Genomic DNA, 24,694 nt, shown 5'->3' on the forward strand with positions numbered 1-24,694 from the left:
CTGTGAGGAGTGACCCGGGCACACTGGAGACTGTGACCCCTGTGAGGAGTGACCCGGGGACACTGGAGACTGAGACCCCTGTGAGGAGTGACCCGGGCACACTGGAGACTGTGACCCCTGTGAGGAGTGACCCGGGGACACTGGAGACTGAGACCCCTGTGAGGAGTGACCCGGGGACACTGGAGACTGTGACCCCTGTGAGGAGTGACCCGGGCACACTGGAGACTGCGACCCCTGTGAGGAGTGACCCCGGGACACTGGAGACTGCGACCCCTGTGAGGAGTGACCCGGGGACACTGGAGACTGAGACCCCTGTGAGGAGTGACCCGGGCACACTGGAGACTGCGACCCCTGTGAGGAGTGACCCCGGGACACTGGAGACTGAGACCCCTGTGAGGAGTGACCCGGGCACACTGGAGATTGAGACCCCTGTGAGGAGTGACCCAGGGACAATGCAGGTGCAGCCAGCTGGCCCCTTGGAGAAGCTCCTTGGAGCTGCCTGCGGGTTGCGTTACTGCAGGGGCTGCCCAGGTGGGGCAGGGGCCGGGCTGGGGCAGGCAGGGCCTGGCGGGTGGGTGTGAGCAGGGCTGCACCTGCTGGGGGTCATCCTGGGCCGCTCAGCCGGCCTGGCACAGACAGCCACCGCTGTGTTCCGGGCACCTCTGCCTCCCCGAGTCCCCAGCCCAGCGCGCGTCTGGGAGGAAGAGGCCGAGGGGCCGCTGAGGGTGCTGACCAGGGTCCTGGCCACTACAGGGCCAATGTCCCGCACATGGTGTCCCGGGGGCTACTGTGCGTCTCCTCGTTCCTCCTCCTTCCTGGCCCTCCTCACACCAGCGGAAAGGTCAGGGGGTCCCAGCCCTCCTAGGGTCGGCGGGTCGAGTGACCGTCCACCGTGGGAGCTCAGCATCCCCCAGCCCCCTGGCCCCAGCACGAGCCCTCGCACCAGACGCGGGGCACGAGGCTCGCCGGCAGGGCCCTCCAGGCGTCCTTGGGTGGCCTGAGGGACGCCGAGGTCTCCTCAGAACCTCACTTCCGTTCTCACCGGAAGCAGCCAAGTCATCCTCAGACTGAGCACGTCCCACGTGACCGTGGGAGCCCGAGTCACACATGCGTGTGCACACGTGTGGCTGTGTGGGCACGCCCCACCATGGGGCGCAGTCCCCGGCCAGGAACCCTCGGGGAGGGCGACTCACCGTCTCCTCCCCGGCCAGCTGTCGGTTCTCCTCCAGTCCACTCCCGAAGTCTCCGGAAGCCTGGAGGGTTTAGGGGCAGTGAGGAAGAGATGACCGCGGCCCAGGCCCCGGCAGGGCTGCCCAGTGATGAGGGCCTTGTCCCCGGCCCGCGGGGGCAGCCGCCCAGCCGCCCCCCTGTGCCTCTGAGTTCTCAGCGGGGAGGCGGGGCCGCAGGGTGGACACGCAGGCGTCCCCTTCCCGGCCATCAGCCTGGTCACGTTTCAGAGCCAGGGTGGCCATGGCGCCACACAGAGAACCGTGGGGAGCACACCTGTCCCGTGGCCTGGCCGCCCTGCTCGGGCACGGGGCCCTGGGGAGGCCACGCACTCGACGGTCACGGCCGCTGCTGCGGGAAAACTGGGCCCGCGCACGCGTCGCTCGAGGCTCAGCCTCTGCCCGGCTTCGTGGAGGCCCTGCACTCCGTCACCGCGCTGGAACTCAAAAACCCTCGTGGCCGCGTGGTCCCTGCCCCCAGGGCCCTGAGCTCCAGCGGCCCTCGTGTGCAGGCACCTGTGCACCCCAGAAGCAGCAGCAGCGGGTGAGCGCTGCCCAGCCACCAGAGTCACGGACCCGTGAGCAGAACACGGGACCGGCGCAGGGTGGACCCAGGCTGGCTGCGGCCGCACCCTCACCGGCGACGGCTGGACGTCACGCTGGGGCGTTTTGTGACCTGGAACCTTCTTCAGGAATATTGCTTACCCCTGCTGTCCACACGAGGCTGGGATGTGGCAGGTTTTCCTCCTAGGGTTAACACGCACACACACCCCACACATGTACTTACGTCTCCACACCACACATCACATCACACATACACATGCCAGACACTGCAAATCACACACACAGATATCACACATGCACTTACCACACACAAACCTATACACCACACATATACATGCAGCACACACTGTGGGGAGCAACTGGGAGCAACCCGGACTGGACTGAGTTACTGGAATTAAGACTTATTCTATGCATCTGCTCTCCCACAATATGGCGCTGGGAGAGGAGGAAACAGCTTCTACCCAGCTGCCTCTCACCAACTTGACAAGCTGCAGGAGCCGCTCCTGATTGGAGGAGAGCAGCGTACTCGGCGTGTGGGCAGCCGAGTTGGGATTGGTGGAGAGGACTATATAGGAGGAGAGAGACGGCATGGTGGTGTGGGTTGGTTGGAGAGTGTGTTGGAGAGTTCGCGGGGAAGTTCGTTACTTCGTTCTTTCTCACTTCTCTCTACTCATTCTTGCTTTGGGAGTTTGCTGTTTACTTATTCTTACTTTACTATAGAAAGGACTTGTAAAAAAAGGGAACAACAAGCGTCCGGTCCGGTGCGGCTCCTCCGCACGCGGAGGAGCAGCAAATGGTGCCGTGACTCGGATAGGAAACTTAGGAGGGAAGAAACGGGAAGATGAGAGGAAAATACCGGAGAGAGAGACTAGCAAAGAGCCTAGGGAAAAGCCGGACAGAAAAGGTGCCGGAAGAAGCTATCGAAAGCCTAGGCATAGACTCGGATATGGACTGTGGGAAAGAAGTTAGGATTGAAAGCGAAAGTGAAAGCTTTCATAGACTCGGATGCGGACTATGGCGGGGAAGCTAGGAGATTGAAAGCGAAAGTGAAACCTGGAGGAGGCTTGGACTTGGATACGGACTGTGGGGAGAAGCCGGGAGAAATGAGGGAGGAATATTGTTGGAAGAAAACTTAGGGAAACATACCGGGTAGAGAAAAATGTTAGGGAAATTGAAGCCGCGGGGGGCAGGCCGAGGTGGAGACGTAAGCCAGTTTGGAACTCTTTAAGTCAGCCCAGGGGGCAAAAGGCGAAGATCTGGAACCAGAGGCAGAGACGTGGGCCCCAGGTTGAATTCGCCAGGTTAGCCCGGGGAACTTAGATTGAATACTAGTGGCGGAAACGTGAGCTGGGGCTGTGTGACTCACGGAAGCCGCCGCGTGCAGAGAGAACACGGGGCGTGAATAGATAGGGAATGCGGGGCTAGCGCGAGGCCATGGTGTGGACGCGAAGGGCGCGGAGACCACGGAGCGCACGAAGCTGAGCCGCGCAGATGAGAGAAGCGCGGGCTGAAGCAGTGCAAAGCCGGGAAGCCGCCGCGGGGCGAGGCACCAGGAAGCCGCGCAGAGCTGTGAAGCTGCCATGGGGCGAGGTGCCGAGAAGCTGCCACGGGGCGAGGTGCCGAGAAGCAGCCTCGGGGCGGGCGCCGGGAAGCCGCAGGGATAAGAGAAACAGAAGTTTAGAAGTAAAATGAGAGAAATAGGAATGCTGGTAGATAGAAGTAAAACAGGAGAAATAGGAATGCCCGGAGATAGAGAAATAGAGAAAGGCCTCCCCACAACACAGCAATGAGAGAGCTTGGATTCGGTCTGCCTGATTAGTAAGACGATAAGCACCTGCGGGCGGCTAGCAGCTTATGCGCCGCAGGTCACCGAAGACAGGCACGAATTAACACCAATAAGTCTCCCCACAATACGGCAATGAGAGGGCTTGGATTCGGTCTGCCTGATAGGACTTGTTTTTTTTTTTTTTTAAAAAACTTTTATTTATTTGAAAGAGTCACAGAGAGAGAGAGAGAAGAAGGGAGAGAGAGGAGAGAGAAAGAGCTTCACATCCATTGGCTCACTCTTCAAAGGGCCACAATGTCCAGGACCGAACCAGACTGAAGCCAGGAGCCAGGAGCTCCATCTGAAAGCATCGTCTACTGTGTTCCCAGGCACGTTAGAAGGGAGCTGGATGGGAAGTGGGGCAGCTGAGACTTGAACTGGCGCCCATATGGGATGCTGGCAACCGCAGGCAGTGGCTCAACCTGCTGAGCCACAGCGCCAGCCCCTGCCTGATAGGACTTGTAAGCACCTGCAGGCAGTTCTAGCAGAGTAGAGCATGCGCTGCAGGGCACCGAACTCAGGCACGCATCAGCGCCTAAAAACCTCCTCACAACATGGCGAAGAGAGGACCCGGATTCGGTTTGCCTGATTGATAGGGCTTGTAAGCACCTGTGGGCAACTCTAGCAAGCAGAGCAGAGTGTGTGCCGCAGGGCACCGAAGACAGGCGCGTATCAACGCCAAAAATAAAAAGAAAGGGGGATCTGTGGGGAGCAACTGGGAGCAACTCGGACTAGACTAAGTTACTGGAATTAAGACTTATTCTATGCATCTGCTCTCCCACAATGTGGCGCTGGGAGAGGAGGAAACAGCTTCTACACAGCTGCCTCTTGCCAATTTGATTGACTGACCTGCAGGAGCTGATCCTGCTCCTGATTGGAGGAGAGCAGCGTACTCGGCGTGTGGGCAGCCGAGTTGGGATTGGTGGAAGAGGACTATAAAGGAGGAGAGAGACAACATGCACCAGGAACATCTAAGGGGAACATCTATCTGAAGGAACACCTGTGCATCCCCCGAGAGAGCCGGCCGGCGGTGTGCCGCTCCCCTGCGGAAGTGGGGAAAGTGGCCAGGGGGAACTGCCCTTCCACGGAGGTGGAAGGGACAGTAGCCAACCCGGGAAGAACCAGCAGCAAACCCGGGGAGGGCCGAGCAGACAAAAGAACAGCGCAGGGTCCTGTGTCGTTCCTCCATGAAGACGGGGAGCGACACACACCATGTACACGCCACACCATACAGACACCACACATCATACCCACACCCACACTGCACTCTCAACCACACTCACACGCCTCCACCCCCACACCTACACATATGACTACATGCACCACACATACAACACATGCCACACATAGCCCATACGTCCCCCACATACATGACACACAACACACCCACACATCCCCACATATGTACATGCCACACAACACCACACCCCGCAACACTCCCAAGTGCCCCCATATGCCCACACACCCACACCAGACGTACCACACACACACTACATACACCTACATACACCCACTCATAGCACATACCCATATACACACTCACACACACTCAAATATACACACACACCACACACACACTCACATACACCCACACCACATACACACCCTCACACACACACACATACTCACACACCACACACACACATATACCCACACCACACACACACATACACACACCACACTCACACACACATATACACACACTCATTTACACATACACCCACACCACATACATACCCTCACACACACACATACTCACACACCACACACACATACACACATACACACACACCACACTCACACACACATATACACTCATATACACATACACCCACACCACATATACACCCTCACACACACACACATACTCACACACCACACACACACTCACACACGCCCTTACACATATACACACATTCATATACATATACACCCACACACACACATACACACACCCACACACCACACACACACATATACACATACACCCTTAGACATATGCCCACATTCATATACACATACACCCACACCACACACACATACACACATACACACACACCACACTCACACACACATATACACACTCATATACACATACACTCATACCACATACACACCCTCACACCCACACACACCACACACACATATTCACACACGCCCTTACACATATACACATTCATATACACATACACCCACACCACACACACACATACACACACATACTCACACATACCACACTCACACATATCACACACTCAGACACTCACACTCACACCATATCACACACATATCACACACTCACACACACTCATATACACATACACCCACACCACACACACACATACACACACTCACACACACACCACACTCACACATATCACACACTCACACACACTCACACACACTCACTCACACACTCACACATACCACACTCACACACACACTCACACATATCACACACACCACTCACTCTCACATACACACCACACTCACACCCACCACACTCATATACACATACCCCCACACCACACACACACACTCACACATATACTCACACATACCACACTCACACATATCACACACTCACACACACACTCACACACACATACTCACACATACCACACTCACACATATCACACACTCACACTCACACATATCACACACACCACACTCACTCTCACATACACACCACACTCACACACACACTCATATACACATACACCCACACCACACACACACACTCACACATATACTCACACATACCACACTCACACATATCACACACTCACACACACACCACACTCACTCTCACATCCCCACACAACCCTCTGGCGGCCCTTACCCACTCCTGTTCTGTGTGTGTTTTTCAGCGGAGAGGTCGGGCTACCCCCCCTCCCTGGTACCCGCACTGGCGTCTCTGGGGCTTCTCCGCGCCACCCCCGGGGTCCGGGCACTCACCCCGCCATCGTCATCGTCGTCCTCGTCCAGGCAGTGCAGGGTGCTCAGCTGCGGGTCCCCACGCACCCTCAGCTCCGCGATGCTGCCCTACACGCAGACGGGAGAGGTCACCAGCGATGCCGGCAGAGCCCGCCGGTGCTGGCCCCGCCCCCGCCCCCACCCCCGCCCGGCCCTGAGAGAGCACAGGAGGCTCGGGTGCTTCCCTCCAGGGCCAAAAGCTTCACATCAGGGAGACGGCGAGGGCCTGGAGGGGGCAGTGTCCTGGGCACTCAGGGTCAGCATTTGGGGCAGAGGGTGGCCGGGGCCCCAGGGGGCAGCTGCTCCAAGGCACCTCGTGAGCCCTGTGGCCCAGGGCAGGGGAGTGCAGCGCCAAGGAAGGCCCGGATGTGAGCCTGTCTCAGGACAGCTGCGGCCAGTGCCCCCCCAGGGCACCACGAGGCCTGCCGGCACCCGCAGCCCTGCAGGGGGAAGAGGGGCCCGGTGCCTTTGTCGACAGGGGCTCCCGCTGGGCCTGTTCCGGTATTTCCGGATTGCTACTGAACGTTGTCATCCGGGGCACCAGCGTCAGCGTGTGTTCTTCCTCAACAGAGCCTGCCGGCGGCAATCCCGAGTGAGCTGTTCTGGGACTCCCACGGCGGGCGCGTGTGGGCTGGGGACGGCCAGCCAGCCGCGTGGGGCCTCAGGCTCTCTGCCAGGCTCCTCTGTGCTCGCCTGGAACACGGAGCCCACGGGCGTGGCTGCTGCAGCGAATCTCAGCTGTGGACGCTGAATCTGACTTCGTGGGATTCTCACGTCACAGGGCAACGGTCGTCTTTGGTTGTTTCTGGTCATACAGAGCCGAGAGCCCTCTGAGCCCGTGGGAGCCACAGAGGCAACACCTGCCAGACCCCCGTCATCTGTCCCTGGGCTGACCCTGGGGGCGTGGTGCCATCTAGGTCCTCCACGGTGAACCGTGGCCGGGGTCCCGAGCTCTGTGGGCGGTGCCCTCTCACAGCCCTGGCCCTGCAGCCTCGGGAGGGGCAGGGTTTCCAGCAAGCTCTGAGGTGCAGCCAGGAGGACCAGCCCTGGCCTGGGGGCATCCAGGTCATCATCAGTGTCCACGGTGGCCCCCGCCTGGCGGGCAGTGGCACTGCGAGGGAGGGGGTGGCCGTACCCTGAGGCAGCATCAGGGACCAGGACTCCTCCTCAGTCCAGAGGGGACCAGGCCAGGGGTGCCACCTGCACAGCCCTGTCCTCCATGCTGGAGCGCACTGGGCACGCCCACTGAGGTCTCAGCCCCGCCCCTTGTGTCAATCAAATCCCATTCCCCACTCCATCCTCACCTATCTGGCCACGCCCTCCCAGGACGGACCTGTCACCTCCCTCAGCGTGGCCCAGGTCCCACAGGACATGGGGGCAGGGCCTGAGGACCGGGCACAGGTGCAGCAGGGGGCGGGTGCGTCTGGGCAGGGAGAGCCCCTGGGCCAGAGGGAGAGCACAGGAGCACAGGCTATGGCCACGCACAGCCCAGCTCCAACCTGCAGTCCTGGGAGCTAAAGCACCATGGTGGGCAGGACAGTGCCCAGGAAGGGTGTGCAGGTGTGTGTGTGTGTGTGTGTGTGATCATGTGTGCATGTGTGTGGGAGCACACAGTCATGTACATGTGCACCATGTCTGAGAACATGTGATCATGTGTGCATGTGTGTGGGAGCACACTGCCATGTACATGTGCACCATGTGTGAGAACATGTGATCATGAGTGTGGGAGCACACTGCCATGTACATGTGCACCATGTGTGAGAACATGTGATCATGTGTGCGTGAGTGCAGGAGCACACGGCCATGTACATGTGCACCATGTGTGAGAACATGTGATCATGTGTGTGGGAGCACACTGCCATGTACATGTGCACCATGTGTGAGAACATGTGATCATGTGTGTGTGAGTGCAGGAGCACACGGCCATGTACATGTGCACCATGTGTGAGAACATGTGATCATGTGTGCGGGAGCACACGGCCATGTACATGTGCACCATGTGTGAGAACATGTGATCATGTGTGCGGGAGCACACAGCCATGTACATGTGCACCATGTGTGAGAACATGTGATCATGTGTGCGGGAGCACACGACCATGTACATGTGCACCATGTGTGAGAACATGTGATCATGTGGCCATGTGTGTGGGAGCACACGGCCATGTACATATGCACCATGTGTGAGAACATGTGATCATGTGATCATGTGTGGGAGCACACGACCATGTATATATACATTATGTGTGACTGAGAGCATGCGATCACGTGTACACATGTGTGGGAGGGAGCACACGGTCATGTACATGTGCACCATGTGATCATGTGTGCAGGAGCACATGCTCATGTACATGTGCCCTATGTGTGAGAACATGTGATCATGTGGGCACGTGTGCGGGAGCACATGCTCATGTACATGTGCACCATGTGGAAGCATGTGTCTGTTCATGCGTGAGACAAGTGTGACTTGTGTGTGTACATGTGTGATCCTGTATGTGGACATGATGTGTGCACATGAGAGTGCGTGACTGAGCGTGTGTGTGTACACCTGTGACAGCACACACGTGGGAGCACAGGACCCCAGGATTCCCTGGGTGCACACAGGAGCCTGTCCTGTCCAGACGGCACAGAGGGTGGGGCCCAGGCTCCCTCTAGACGCAAAGCCTCAGGCCTCCCACACCCACAGGAGGGCAGGGGTGCGGCCTGGGGGCCTCTCGGGGGAGGAGCAGATTCCAGAAAACAGCCGCTCAGCAGAGGCACGGGCTCAGGGGCTTCACGTGGTCTTGGCCAGGGCTCCCCCCACAGAGCAGCCCACCCCACAGCTGCTGTGTGTGATGCCAGCAGGGTGCCAGGACAGAGCCCGCCCGGCCTGCCCCCCTCCGCCCGTGCCGGGGGCCGTTCAGTGCAGGGACGCTGCAGTGCAGAAGCCACGAGACTCCTTGCAAATATTTGATGGACTTGGAACCAGGAGTTATGAAACCCAGCGCGCAGGACGGAGGATCACAGAACATTCCGCCAGCAAACACGGTGCACAGGCCCCGCCTGGCGCCCAGACCGGGCCACGTGTGACTGTCTGGGGCCGTGCACGGTGGCCGTGCGTGAGCTCCGGCACCCTCCGGCCCCTCTCCTCACCCCCACCCCGGCAAAGCTGCCTCCTGCAGGGGAGCCTGGCAGGTACGGCACTCCCCGGCCCCGGACGCCCAGCGACTCGGGTCCACACGCTCCGTGCAGCCTGCACCTTCCCTGGGTCCCCCGAGTGACCCTGCCCAACCTGCACCCATCCCTAGGCTGCGCTAGTGACTCGGGCCACCACACTCCGTCCACGCTGTCCACCGAGCACACGGCTTGTCCTCAGGGTCCTGCCACGTGGCCACACCCAGGCTCATCATCTCCGTACAGACAACTCTGTCCTGTCTCTCCCTCCAGTTCCAGCTAAACCAGGAAATGGCATTTCTGTGGCAGCACCACATGCAGACCGCAGCACTCCCGGGTCACTCCGGAGGCGCGAAGCGGCTGTCGTCAAAAGAGGGTGTCGGGAAGGGGCCAGGTGAGCTGAGCGCCAGGAAGCGCCAGGCTGCACTCAGACCTGTGGGTGCCCCCAGCTCCCGGGAGGAGGAGGCAGAACCTATCCTTTGCTCCGCCCCTCGCGAGGCAAGGCCACCTCTCTCCCATCACCCACTTTCTGTGCGACGTGGCCACGGCTGCACACGGAGCAAAATCCGCGGCCTCCACTGCTTTGGCCGTTGAACAGAGCACAGGCGACGGCAGGGCTCCCTCTCCTGAGCCGCTGGCGTGGCGCCCGCACGGCCGGGGTCAGAGGGCATTCGTGGGACGCTCATCTGCAAACAGACGGCTGACATCAAAAGAATGAGGCCAGAGCAAGGGACGCGTCACAGAGATAAAGAAAACCAGGCCACCGAGAACCGGGGACACTTCGAGCAGGAGTCAGGGCAGCGCACCTGCCGAGCACACGTGGTGCCCACAGGTACACGTGACGCAGCGCGGCTGGGGCTCCAGGGAGCATCCTGGTCGCTGGGCGGGGTGAGCGGCTCTGGCTTCTGACCCTAAAGGCCTCCTCCGACCCTGCCCTCGGCCAAGGAGAACCGTGGGTGCCCTGGGTGAGGCCGGCTCCGACCCTGGGTGGGTGGTGTGGGGGCGTGAAGGATTCGGTCTCCGGCAGCTCTGGCAGCTCTGGGCTCGGTCCTGCCGACCCCAGAATCTGCACATCTAGAACGAGGCGTCTGTGCGACTCTCGCCCTGATCAGAACTCGCTCTGCTCACACGCGTCGCCTCCTCCCAGCTGGGAACCCACAGAGAAAAGTCTGAGCTCCAGGGTCTCGGGGACACACCTAGTGGACCAAGGAACTGCACAGGCCTCTGGACAGGGGCCCAAAGCCCCGCCCCATTTCCAACTGTGAGAGGTTCTGCAGAGACAGAGTCCTGGGCGTTTCTTCAGGCCACTTCTGACATCCAACACAGAATGAACGGGGTAATAAAATCGACGTCATAAAAACCAAGGCTCCTGTTCTTTCATATGTCAAGAGTTTCTACAAATCAATAAGAAGTCGCTGAACCTGTCCTGAAAAAACCAGGAACAGGACGGTCACAAAGGACAAGGCAAACTGCCAGCAACGAGGTGGACAGAGGAGGTGGAAAGCCGAGTCGTCCTCACCACAGCAGTGCCTTTGCCTGGGACCCCTTGTGCTACACACGTGTCACAGATGCCGGCGGCTGCAATGCCAGGCAGGCTTCCCAGAGGCCCCCATCAGCCGACTGCCCCACCCCACTGGTGTGACTGGCACCAGTCTCCTTCCCGTCAATCATGTTTGCAAGTCAAAAGGAAAACACAGAGGCCCAGTTGGATCTCAAAGTCCTGGGCTCCTGAGCCACGAGGGTTAAAAGTTGCTGCCAAGGGCAAAAGGTCAGCTTCAGAGCCGAGACCCTGGGACGTGGAACAGCTTCAAACAAGCGGCCTCTGTCTGGACAATAATTAACTCTCTGTCCCAAGGACACCCCCCCGCACAGGGACCCCTGTCGGGGCGGCCCCAGCACCAGAATCCAGGCCAGTGAGTCAGCGCTGGCCGAGGGCACCCACGCGGCTGCTCCCAGGGGACCGAGATGCCAGCCCTGGGCTCAGAGACGTGACCCTGCCCCTGCTCAGGGCTCTGTCCACTTCCCTGGAGCAGCAGGGCAGACACATGCCGGCCACCACTGGGGAAGTCCCACCCACACTGCCCTGAGGTGCGAACCCCCTGGGACGGGTCACTCAGAGGCTGGCGGCCACCCCCAGAAGGGCCCTGAGCAGCTCACTGCTCGGCCGTCACCGGCTTCAAATGGCCGGACTTCTCACAGGGCCCTGAGACCCAGCCGCCCCCGCCCCTGCCCCCCGCCGTGCCCGGCTCACACGGGGTGGGGGCGGGGCTCCTGACCGTGGCAGGGCGGGCGTCGGATGCAAGAGGGCAAGAGCATGGCGGCCCCTCCCGGGACTCAGGGGAAGCCCAGCTGCCCGGGGCTGGCCCCAGCGTCCTCTCAGGTTACCTGGAACTTGTCAGGGTCGGCTCCTCCGGCCTGAGCCACAAAGAGGCCAGAGCCAGGCTCCAGCCGCAGGCCCTGTGCAGAGCGCGTGAACGGCACCCTCTGGAACTCCTCGCAGTCCACGTAGAGCGTCACGTGGCCGCCGTCCACGCTGAGTGCGAAGCGCAGCCACTGGCCGACGAAGGCGGGCAGGCGGAAGCTGGCGGCCGTGTGGGTGTGGCGGGCGCCCGGCTCCGTGTAGAGCAGCGAGATGAGCTGGTGCCCGTCCCGCACCTCCGAGACCTTCACGCCCAGCGTGACCACGGCCTGCGCCGGGTCCGTGATGGCGAACAGCACCCCGGCGCGCTCCGTGGCCGGCCGGACGCGGAACAGCAGCAAGAAGTCCCGGAAGAAGGGGCTGGGGAAGTGGTACTGGGCCGCCTGGCCGCTGTTGGCGTCCGGCCCGAAGACGTAGGCCAGCCCGACGGCGGGGTCCTCCACCTCCGTCACCTGCTGGGGCGGGGGCTCGCCGAGGAGCTGCAGCAGCCCGACCTCGTCGCCGGAGCCCTCTGCAAGAGCAAGCGATACGGTGAGGAGCCCTGCAGCCCCACCTCCGCCCGGGCCACGAGGCTGGGGGCCTGCCGCCCCTCGGACCACCGGCGGCCACCCCCGCTCGTCAAGGCCCCAGCCACGCTACAGAAACCACCTGCGAGGGCCAGCTCCTGGCGCAGCGGGTTAGGCCACCGCCTGCGGTGCCGGCGTCCCCCGTGAGTGCCGGAGTCCCCCATGTGCCGCCAGCTCCCTGCTCCTGTGCTCGGAGGGCGCGGAGGGCGGCCCGAGGACCTGGGCCCCTGCACCCCCGTGGGAGACCCACATGGAGCTCCAGGCTCCTTCCAGCAAGTGGAAGACTCTGTCACTCCCTCTCTAACTCTGCCTTTCAAACAAACATGTCTTCAAACAGAGAGAAAACCAGCTGCAAGGAATTAGGCAGTGCCCCTCTTCCTCCAGGGGCTCACAGGCCACAGGGGGACCCCCAGCGACATCGCAGCCGGCTGGGGGAGGGGAGCATCCCCACAGGAGTGCAGAGCCCCCACCAGCCCCTGCCTGTCCCCCTCGCTCTGACCCCAGGAACAGCAGCGCCAGGCATTACCTGAAGGAAGCCATCCCTCAGTGGCAAGAAAGGAGAAGAGGCGCCTAGACGCCCCCCAGGCTCCAGATGGCCCCCCAGCTCCAGACTCCCCCCTTCCAGGCTCCAGATACTCCCCAGGCGTCAGACCCCTCCCAGGCTTCAGACCCCTCCCAGGCTCCAGATGGCCCCCCAGCTCCAACTCCCCCCTCCCAGGCTCCAGATACTCCCCAGGCGTCAGACCCCTCCCAGGCTCCAGATGCCCCCACCCAGGCTCTTCCAAATGCCCCCACCCCCAGGCTCCTGTGCACCGAGAGCTGGTCCCGCACACAGCAAGCTCCTGGCAGACAAGGAGAACAGGGCCGCTCTCCTCAGAGCCGCCCTCCCGTCACTCCCATGGTCCTCATGGCTTCCCTGCAGGGGACCCCAGAGCCCCCCAGGTTGCATGGGGGAAGCCCACACCGGGACACTCACAGCAAGAGCGTGAGGCGTCTCATGGAGGCTGTGGAGAGATGGTTGGGGCAGGTGTGTGAGCACACAGGGGTGTGCGTGTACAAGTGAGTGTGTGTGTACAAGTGCTTGTGAGTTCTCGAGAGATCATGAGCATGCATACATGTGTGTTCATGAGAACATGAGTGTGAGTGCATGAGCGGGCACATGTGTGAGTGCACAGGAGTGAGTGTGCGAGTGTTCATGAGAATTGAGTGTGTACGTGTGCACTGCGGCCGCACAGGCTGGGCCCCTGCCACAGGCCAAGCTGATGTGGGGTTCCCTGGGGCACAGAAGCTGAACCCCGACTTTGGGAGACAGGTTGTCTTTCAAGCTCCTTGAGAAGAAAACGAACACAGAAGCAAGACGGGACCCTGCGGGAGGCGCCCTCTGGGCCCGGGCAGCCCTGCACTCTGGTGGCCAGGGTCCCGGCCACGTGGGTGGTGGGGCCTGCTGGTCGGAGCTCCCTGTGGGCCTCAGCCCAACCCCGACTGCCAGGACACTAGCGCCAACTGGAAGCAGAGCCGGCCAGGTGCAGAGTGGACAGAGGCCTCCATGGACACAGCCTGGCCTTGCACCTGCTGCCTGAAGGCCACGGCCAGAGAGCATGGCTGGGCTGGCCCTGGGCGGTCACTTCCTGCTGACAGTGCCACTGCCAACCCAGTGACAGCTGCCATGGCGGTCCCTGCTCATCAGAAGCCTGGGGGCCCAGGGTCCCCTTGGGGACACTCCAGGGTCAGAGGCAGGGCTCACGGGCCTGAGTGCTGGTGACAGAGCGGGATGCCGCCCCTACCCTGCCCAGGAAGACAGCAGAAGGCCACAGCTGCCAGCTCGCAGCCTGACCCGGCCAGGTCCCTGCAGAGCCACAGGCGGCTCCTCCCAAACTCCCCTTCCTCCTACCACATTCCTCACGGCTCCCGTGGGGGGACACTCGCCTGGAGAAGGCCCTGGCCCTGGGTCACTGGATCCTGGCCTGGGCTGCATGCCCCAGGAGCAGATGACATCATCGCCTCCCACACTGCCGGCCCGGCCCAGTTGGAGGGCATGCGGCCTCCCTGGGGGACGGACACCTTCCCGGGAATGGGGAACACGGCGGGTGGCCCCTCTGGTCAGCCCAGCACCATTGGATCCAGGCACCAGGGAGCTGGCCGGCAGAGAATGGTCCGCTCAGCAAACAGGCCAGCAGGACGGGGCTGGTTGGAGGTGAAGAGCATGCACACCGGACACCACCCCCTTGAGTGAAGAAAGCCTGAAGATCCCACGAAAGCAGGGTGCAAAGTCCACAGACAGCACCGAATTTCCACACATTAACCACAGAACCATCCAGAGAGCAGATCACAAGGCGACCCATCCACAGCAACACCGAGACAACAAAATCTCGGGCACTGACCTAACCACGCAGGTGAAACACAGGAGAACCGCGAAACGCTGCTGGAGAAATGAAACTCGACACGGACAGCGGGAAGCAGGCCCACGCTCACAGGCCAGGAGTCTGACTGCTGGCAGCTGTCCAGCACTGCTGGAACCCAGCACTGCAGCCAGGGATGGACATGCACACCCTTCAGTGATGGACACCCGCAGTGATGGACACACACACGCCACAGTGATGGACACCCACAGTGATGGACACCCACAGTGATGGACACACACACCCCACAGTGATGGACACACACACCCCACAGTGATGGACACCCACACCCCACAGTGATGGACACCTACACCCCATGGTGATGGATACCTCACACCTCACAGTGTGGATACCCACAGTGATGGTCACTCAGACATCACAGTGATGGACACCCACACCCCACAGTGATGGACACCTACACCCCATGGTGATGGACACCCACAGTGATGGACACCTACACCCCACAGTGATGGACACCCACACCCCACAGTGATGGACACCTACACCCCATGGTGATGGACACCCACAGTGATGGACACCTACACCCCACAGTGATGGACACCCACACCCCACAGTGATGAACACCCACACCCCATGGTGATGGATACCTCACACCTCACAGTGTGGATACCCACAGTGATGGTCACTCAGACATCACAGTGATGGACACACACACCCTGCAGTGATGGACACCTACACCCCACAGTGATGGACACACACACCCCACAGTGATGGACACCCACACCCCACAGTGATGAACACCTACACCCCACGGTGATGGACACACACAGTGATGGACACCCACAGTGATGGACACCCGTACCCCACAGTGATGGACACCTACACCCCATGGTGATGGACACCTCACACCTCACAGTGTGGATACCCACAGTGATGGTCACTCAGACATCACAGTGATGGACACCCACAGTGATGGACACCCACAGTGATGGACACCTGTACCCCCACAGTGATGGACACCTACACCCCACAGTGATGGACACCTTACACCTCACAGTGTGGATACCCACAGTGATGGTCACTCAGACCTCACAGTGATGGACACATACACCTCACAGTGATGGATACCTACACCCCATGGTGATGGACACCTCACACCTCACAGTGTGGATACCCACAGTGATGGACACACACACCCTGCAGTGATGGACACCTACACCCCACAGTGATGGACACCCACACCCCATGGTGATGGACACCTACACCCCACAGTGATGGACACCCACAGTGATGGACACCCACACCCCACAGTGATGAACACCTACACCCCACGGTGATGGACACCTCACACCTCACACCTCACAGTGTGGATACCCACAGTGATGGTCACTCATACATCACAGTGATGGACATCCACACCCCACAGTGATGGACACCCACAGTGATGGACACCCGTACCCCACAGTGATGGACACCTACACCCCACAGTATTGGATACCTTATACCTCACAGTGTGGATACCCACAGTGATGGTCACTCAGACCTCACAATGATGGACACACACACCTCACAGTGATGGACACCTACACCCCATGGTGATGGACACCTCACACCTCACAGTGTGGATACCCACAGTGATGGTCACTCAGACATCACAGTGATGGACACCCACAGTGATGGACACCCACAGTGATGGACACCCGTACCCCCACAGTGATGGACACCTACACCCCACAGTGATGGACACCTTACACCTCACAGTGTGGATACCCACAGTGACGGTCACTCAGACATCACAGTGATGGACACCCACAGTGATGGACACACACAGTGATGGACACCCACACCCCACAGTGATGAACACCTACACCCCACAGTGATGGACACCCACAGTGATGAACACCCACAGTGATGGACACCCGTACCCCACAGTGATGGACACCTACACCCCACAGTGATGGACACCTCACACCTCACAGTGTGGATACCCACAGTGATGGACACCTACACCCCACAGTGATGGACACCCACAGTGATGGACACCTCACACCTCACAGTGTGGATACCCACAGTGATGGTCACTCAGACCTCACAGTGATGGACACCCACAGTGATGGACACCCGTACCCCACAGTGATGGACACCTACACCCCACAGTGATGGACACCTCACACCTCACAGTGTGGATACCCACAGTGATGGTCACTCAGACATCACAGTGATGGACACCCACAGTGATGGACACCCACAGTGATGGACACCCGTACCCCCACAGTGATGGACACCTACACCCCACAGTGATGGACACCTTACACCTCACAGTGTGGATACCCACAGTGACGGTCACTCAGACATCACAGTGATGGACACCCACAGTGATGGACACACACAGTGATGGACACCCACACCCCACAGTGATGAACACCTACACCCCACAGTGATGGACACCCACAGTGATGAACACCCACAGTGATGGACACCCGTACCCCACAGTGATGGACACCTACACCCCACAGTGATGGACACCTCACACCTCACAGTGTGGATACCCACAGTGATGGACACCTACACCCCACAGTGATGGACACCCACAGTGATGGACACCTCACACCTCACAGTGTGGATACCCACAGTGATGGTCACTCAGACCCCACAGTGATGGACACCCACAGTGATGGACACCCACAGTGATGGACACCCACACCCCACAGTGATGGACACCTACACCCCACAGTGATGGACACCTCACACCTCACAGTGTGGATACCCACAGTGATGAACACCCACACCCCACAGTGATGGACACCCACAGTGATGGACACCCACACCCCACAGTGATGGACACCTCACACCTCAGTGTGGATACCCACAGTGATGGTCACTCAGACCCCACAGTGATGGACACACACAGTGATGGACACCCACAGTGATGGACACCCACAGTGATGGTCACTCAGACCCCACAGTGATGGACACCCACACCTCAGGGTGGCCGTGGGCAGGGCCCCCTCTTCCATGGTGGCACTGTCACCGCAGCCTCCCCAGGCGCTGGCCTCTGTGTCCTGCTGAGCGAGGATCAGAAGCAAAGGGCACTCACTGTGCCCACTCGTCCCCGGGGACTGGGCCTTCGGGTGACTCCTGGAGGGGACACACGTCCAGCAGGACCCCGGCGGGGGGGGCACTGCCCAGGGCGCCCTCCAGGGTCTGCGCATTGCCGACCAAACCCTAGTGGTGTTTTTGGCAGAAACAGGAGATTCCACGGTGAAACTCACGTGGATCTCACAGATCCCTGACAAATCCTGGGGAAATAAGTCGTGAACGCCGACCGAGACGCAGCAGGGAGCTCTCGTCCTGGGTGGGGGGCGCACCGGCGTCCAGACCACGTCAGGCCAACAGGAGAGCGGAAGCCGGACTCCAGCCGGCAGTGCTCAGGGGATCCCGGTGCTGGGCAACCGGACGCCCACTGCCAGGAGTGAGCTGGACCCTCGCTCACTCCACACACGAAGTCAACTCAACACGCACCCACTCTACAGAACACGAGGGCCAGCGGAAGCTCCGTGACGTCTGACTCAGCAGTAAAGAACAGACAGACAAACTACAAAAACATAAACTATTTTTGCATCAAAACCAAGTATTAATGGAATGAAAGGCAGCCCAGAGACCCAGAAAAGTACCTGCAGCTCGTGTACATAACGGACGAATACCAAAACACATAAAGAACACAGGAAAAGCCTCACTCCAACAAGGGCAGCGCGTGCAGCGGGCAGCTGTGCAAGGCGGCACGAGTGAGTGACCCGTGGGGGAGGCTGCTCCGGGGACTCAGAGCCACAGCAGTGCCGCCTCGTGCCCCGGCACCAATGCGGTCACAGCCAAGGGCCAGGAGAGACAGGCAGGGACACGAGGGACACCACACCACATGGCAGAAGCAGCCCCAGGTGCAGACCCACAGAGCCGAGAACAGGGTCTCGAGGAGACATGTGGCCACTCGTGTCCCCGGCAGCCCCTCCCCCAGCTGAAGCCCGGCCACTCGTGTCCCCGGCAGCCCCTCCCCTAGCTGTAGCCCGGCCACTCGTGTCTCCAGCAGCGTCCTCCCCACGGCTGCAGCCCGGCCACTCGTGTCCCCGGCAGCCCCTCTCCACGGCTGCAGCCCAGCCACTCGTGTCCCCGGCAGCCCCTCCCCTAGCTGCAGCCCAGCCACTCGTGTCCCCGGCAGCCCCTCCCCTAGCTGCAGCCCGGCCACTCGTGTCCCCAGCAGTGTGGGAATGCAGGGGGGCGTCAGTGTCACGGGGACAGAGTTCACTGGGAAGCTGACACGGTAACGAGCTGCACGTGTGAACAGAGTGCATTTTACCGCAGAGAGGAAATGGGGGGAAAACGGCTTCGCCGTGGCACAGGGTGGCAACCTGTGAGCCCTCCACCCCAGTGAGCGGGCAGCGCGGTGGCCCCCATGCTGCCTCGTTCCTCCTTAGTGAGACTGAAGGTGACAGGGCCTTGTCCTATGTCCAAGTGAGGCCAGAGGCCCTAGAGCCCCTCCCAGGAGAGGCCCGGTGTGGCATGTCCCCACAGCCCCTCCCAGGGAGGTCCCATGTATCATGTCCCCACAGCCCTTCCCAGGAGAGGCCCTGTGTGGCATGTCCCCACAGCCCTTCCCAGGAGAGGTCCCGTGTGGCATGTCCCCACAGCCCCTCCCAGGAGAGGCCCAGTGTAGCATGTCCCCACAGCCCCTCCCAGGGAAGGCCCCGTGTGGCATGTCCCTGTAGCCCTTCCCAGGGAGGTCCCATGTGGCATGTCCCTGTAGCCCCTCCCAGGGAGGCCCCATGTAGCATGTCCCCACAGCCCTTCCCAGGGAGGTCCCATGTAGCATGTTCCCACAGCCCTTCCCAGGGAAGGCCCCGTGTGGCATGTCCCTGTAGCCCCTCCCAGGAGAGGCCCCGTGTGGCATGTCCCTGTAGCCCCTCCCAGCCGAGGTCCCCTGTGGCGTGTCCCCACAGTCCCTCCTAGCCGAGGTCCCCTGTGGCGTGTTTCCACGGCCCCTCCCACAGTGGTCGCGTGGTGCAGAGGGACAGCAAGGGAGACGGCTGGCACCCCACCCAGCGGGCAGCCACTGACCAGGCAGGGCCAACGAGGTGTGGACAGAGCCAACGCCTGCAACCACACATCACCACGGTGTAGCTCTCGGTACGCACAGGAACTCGCGACCCAACCACACAGAAGCAAATCACCCGGCTCAAAACAGCAAAACGGGCGGGCACCGTGGATTCCACGCTGGAGCGCTGGTTTAGGTCCCAGCTGCTTTGCTTCCGGCCCCTGCCACCTACGTGGGAGGTCAGAGGGAGCTCCTGGCTCCTGGCTTCAGCCCGGCCCAGCCCTCGTAAGCGTCTGGGGAGTGAACCAGCAATGTGAGATGCACCTCCCCCACACTCTGTCTTAAGGACATGAAATGAACATTCGCTTTTGAATGAGCAGCACACCGGGACAGGCATGTCTCCAAGCAGACACACAAGGGCCAGCACGTAAGTGAGCTCGGCTCCCTGGGGAAGCCCAGATAGGGGGAGGGGGGCTCCAGCACGCGCGCCCCCAGAGGGGCCAGCGGGGCAGGGGGGCGCAGACGGCGTCCTCGGCTCCTTGGCACAGCCATCTCGGAAAGCAGCATGGAAATTCCCCGAGAAATCGGACGGCTCCGCCCATCCCCCAGCTCCAGGTCTGGGCGCCCGTCCGGGGTGACCTGCGCCTCCGAGGCACCGGCAGCAGCCACACCGCCATGCGCACTGCAGCGCGCTCACAGCAGCCGAGGCTGGGGATCGGCCCTGGTCCACGGGCAGGCGAACGGGTGAAGACCATGTGGCGCATACACACGACGGGTGCCACCCGGCTTAAAAACCACCAAACCCATCCCGTGCGGCGGCACAGGTGGACAAAGCCACACAGAGGGGCTGGGTCCCACGCCATCTCACTGACGCCACAGGAGCAGTGGGGAGCAGGGGCGAGGGTCGGGGAGGTGCAGGTGCAAGGGCAAGGCCACCAGCGCAGGACGGCAGGTCCTGGAGACCTAGTACAGCGGCCGACCTACGCCGAGATCCCGCGCCTGCGCAGTCGCCACACAAGGCCAGGACCCTGCGCCTGCGCTCAGAGCTCGCCAGAGAGATGGCCAAGCACACAACACAGAAACCACACAAAGTCAGCACCACACACCTCAAACTTTTCACACGGATGTACTGCAAAGGCCCACAGGGACACCCGCCCGGAGCGCCGGGGGCCGCCTCTCGCAGAGTCACGCGGGACTGCTGCACCTGCCGCGGCCTCGCCCCAGCCCCACGCTGGTGCACCTGCTGGTGCACCTGCGCGCTACGAGCCTAAGCTTGGGCTGCTCGGAGCCCAGTGCTGCTGTTTCCCTTGGAGGGGTCTTGTCTCCTCTCCAACCCAAGTGACACAGAAGCCTCAGGTCAACCGGAGCGATCTAAGGACGGAGACGTTTTCTGCTGGGCTCGGAGGAAAGGAGCCAGCCGTGAGCCCGGCAGCACAGCGCGCGGGGCTGCAATGGAGCCCGCCGTGAGCCCGGCAGCACAGCGTGCGGGGCTGCGATGGCCTGGGGGACGAGACCCCACCAGCAAGTGCACAGCGGGCACATGGGCAGCACGCGGTGGCAGGGGTCCCGGGGTTCGGCCGTTCACACAGGACCTGTCGGGCTGCCCAGGCTCAGGAAGGCTCTACAGAGCTGCGGAGGTCCTGAGAACACAGCCGCACTGCCACTGTCCTTGACGCAAGCTCCCTCCCACTCACAGAGCCCTACTGAACAGCGCTGGGGGCTTCCTGGAGGAAGCGGCAGGCCCCACCATCTCCAGCTGGACCACTCATGGACCAGGCTGAGGCGAGGACCCTGGAAGCAGCCCTGCTCCCCTGGGGGGTCTCACTCCTTCCCTCAAGGACCTGAGGGTCAAGCTCATGACACGGCAGAGGCCACGAGCGCCCTCGTACGTGCGGAACAGCAGGTGCAGCCACAGCAGGAGCTCCCTCCCGGCCACTCGCTGCGCCCCGATGCCTGGCACTGCACCCACTGCATGCTCCCCTGTGGTGCACAGAGCAGACATGGGGGCGCTACAAGCCTGGCTGGACTAAAGACTGCAGAGCGGCCAGCGCCGCGGCTCACTAGGCTAATCCTCTGCCTTACGGCGCCGGCACACCGGGTTCTAGTCCCGGTTGGGGCGCCGGATTCTGTCCTGGTTGCCCCTCTTCCTGTCCAGCTCTCTGCTGTGGCCCGGGAGGGCAGTGGAGGATGGCCCAAGTGCTTGGGCCCTGCACCCCATAGGAGACCAGGAGAAGCACCTGGCTCTTGCCATCAGATCAGTGTGGTGTGCCGGTCGCAGCGCGCCGGCCGCGGCGGCCGCTGGAGGGTGAACCAACGGCAAAGAAGACCTTTCTCTGTCTCTCTCTCTCTCACTGTCCATTCTGTGAAAAAAAAAAAAAAAGGCTGCAGAGCCTCGGGGCCAGGTGCACAGTTGTGCAAGTGTGTGAGACCAGGTGTGCAGGTGTGCAAGATCAGGTGCACAGGCACATAGGTGTGCAGGTACACAGAGGTTCAGGACCAGGTGCAAGTGTGCAGGACAAAGTATGCAGGTGTACAAGACACACAGGCATGCAAATGTGCGGGACCAGCTGTGCAGTGGTAGGGGACGGGGTGTGTAGGGCAGGGGTATATGGGAGCAGGTGTGCAGGGGTAGGGGACGGGGTGTGTAGGGTATATGGGAGCAGGTGTGCAGGGGTAGGGGACGGGGTGTGTAGGGTATATGGGAGCAGGTGTGCAGGGGTAGGGGACGGGGTGTGTAGGGTATATGGGAGCAGGTGTGCAGGGGTAGGGGACGGGGTGTGTAGGGTATATGGGAGCAGGTGTGCAGGGGTAGGGGACGGGGTGTGTAGGGTATATGGGAGCAGGTGTGCAGGGGTAGGGGACAGGGTGTGTAGGGTATGTGGGACCAGGTGTGCAGGGGTAGGGGACGGGGTGTGTAGGGTATATGGGAGCAGGTGTGCAGGGGTAGGGGACGGGGTGTGTAGGGTATATGGGAGCAGGTGTGCAGGGGTAGGGGACGGGGTGTGTAGGGTATATGGGAGCAGGTGTGCAGTGTAGGGGACGGGGTGTGTAGGGTATATGGGAGCAGGTGTGCAGGGGTAGGGGACGGGGTGTGTAGGGCAGGGGTATATGGGAGCAGGTGTGCAGGGGTAGGGGACGGGGTGTGTAGGGTATATGGGAGCAGGTGTGCAGGGGTAGGGGACGGGGTGTGTAGGGTATATGGGAGCAGGTGTGCAGTGGTAGGGGACAGGGTGTGTAGGGCAGGGGTATATGGGAGCAGGTGTGCAGGGGTAGGGGACGGGGTGTGTAGGGCAGGGGTATATGGGAGCAGGTGTGAGTGTAGGGGACGGGTGTGTAGGGTATATGGGAGCAGGTGTGCAGGGGTAGGGGACGGGGTGTGTAGGGTATATGGGAGCAGGTGTGCAGGGGTAGGGGACGGGGTGTGTAGGGTATATGGGAGCAGGTGTGCAGGGGTAGGGGACGGGGTGTGTAGGGCAGGGGTATATGGGAGCAGGTGTGCAGGGGTAGGGGACGGGGTGTGTAGGGTATATGGGAGCAGGTGTGCAGTGGTAGGGGACGGGGTGTGTAGGGTATATGGGAGCAGGTGTGCAGTGGTAGGGGACGGGGTGTGTAGGGTATATGGGAGCAGGTGTGCAGTGTAGGGGACGGGGTGTGTAGGGTATATGGGAGCAGCTGTGCAGTGGTAGGGGACAGGGTGTGTAGGGTATATGGGAGCAGGTGTGCAGGGGTAGGGGACAGGGTGTGTAGGGTATATGGGAGCAGGTGTGCAGTGTAGGGGACGGGGTGTGTAGGGTATATGGGAGCAGGTGTGCAGGGGTAGGGGACGGGGTGTGTAGGGTATATGGGAGCAGGTGTGCAGTGGTAGGGGACGGGGTGTGTAGGGTATATGGGAGCAGGTGTGCAGGGGTAGGGGACGGGGTGTGTAGGGTATATGGGAGCAGGTGTGCAGGGTCAAGGGCACAGGTATATAAGGCCAGATGTGCAAATGTGCAGGACCAGGTGCAAGATCAGGAACACAGGTCTATGGGACCCCGGGGGCAAAACCAGGTGTGCAGGATCGGGGGCAGGGCCCGTGACCGTGCACACAGCCGCGAGGGGCTGCACCACAGCCCTGGACAGGACCAGGGAAGGAGGCAGTAGCGTCATGCCTGCCCCCCACCTGACTCTTCCTGTCCTACCTGGCTTCTTCCTCCTGAGTGTCCAGCCCAACACAGGAGGAGCAGGGGCTCACCCCAGGGTGCAGGAGCCTGAGAGGGAGGGGCTGGGGGCACAGAGGGGGGGCAGGCCCCTCCCCCAGTCACGCACAGGAAGGGGTCCTGGCCTGCTGCTGCCCAGCTCCACCTCTGGCCTGAGGGGACGTTGGCTGTCAGCCTGATGGCGGGTCCCCCAGGACCCTGCGGGGGATGCAGCCCATCTGTCCAGATGTGAAGGCCACTGACTGACCAGGCCAGCTGCAGTCCTGCCTGGGCCTCACTGGTGTGAGAACCGCCCCGACCCGCCCCACCCCACCCCACGGCTGAAC

General features: G+C 61.1%; 1 protein-coding gene across 3 annotated transcripts in view; it reads right to left on the reverse strand.

The window, feature by feature from the left end:
• Positions 1-24,694, reverse strand: part of COL18A1 (collagen type XVIII alpha 1 chain) — an 85,124-nt gene that overhangs the window by 25,754 nt on the left and 34,676 nt on the right. For all 3 annotated transcript variants that reach the window (XM_070071757.2, XM_070071756.2, XM_070071755.2), the window contains exons 2-4: positions 12,127-12,671; positions 6,574-6,660; positions 1,194-1,253 (exon numbers count right to left, since the gene is read on the reverse strand). In XM_070071757.2, coding sequence (XP_069927858.2) covers positions 1,194-1,253; positions 6,574-6,660; positions 12,127-12,671 — 692 coding nt within the window. The remainder of the gene's footprint in view (positions 1-1,193; positions 1,254-6,573; positions 6,661-12,126; positions 12,672-24,694) is intronic.

The sequence above is a fragment of the Oryctolagus cuniculus genome, chromosome 4, assembly GCF_051225735.1.
Source record: "Oryctolagus cuniculus isolate XC-2025 breed Fujian yellow rabbit chromosome 4, ASM5122573v1, whole genome shotgun sequence".
Taxonomy (NCBI): Eukaryota; Metazoa; Chordata; class Mammalia; order Lagomorpha; family Leporidae; genus Oryctolagus; species Oryctolagus cuniculus.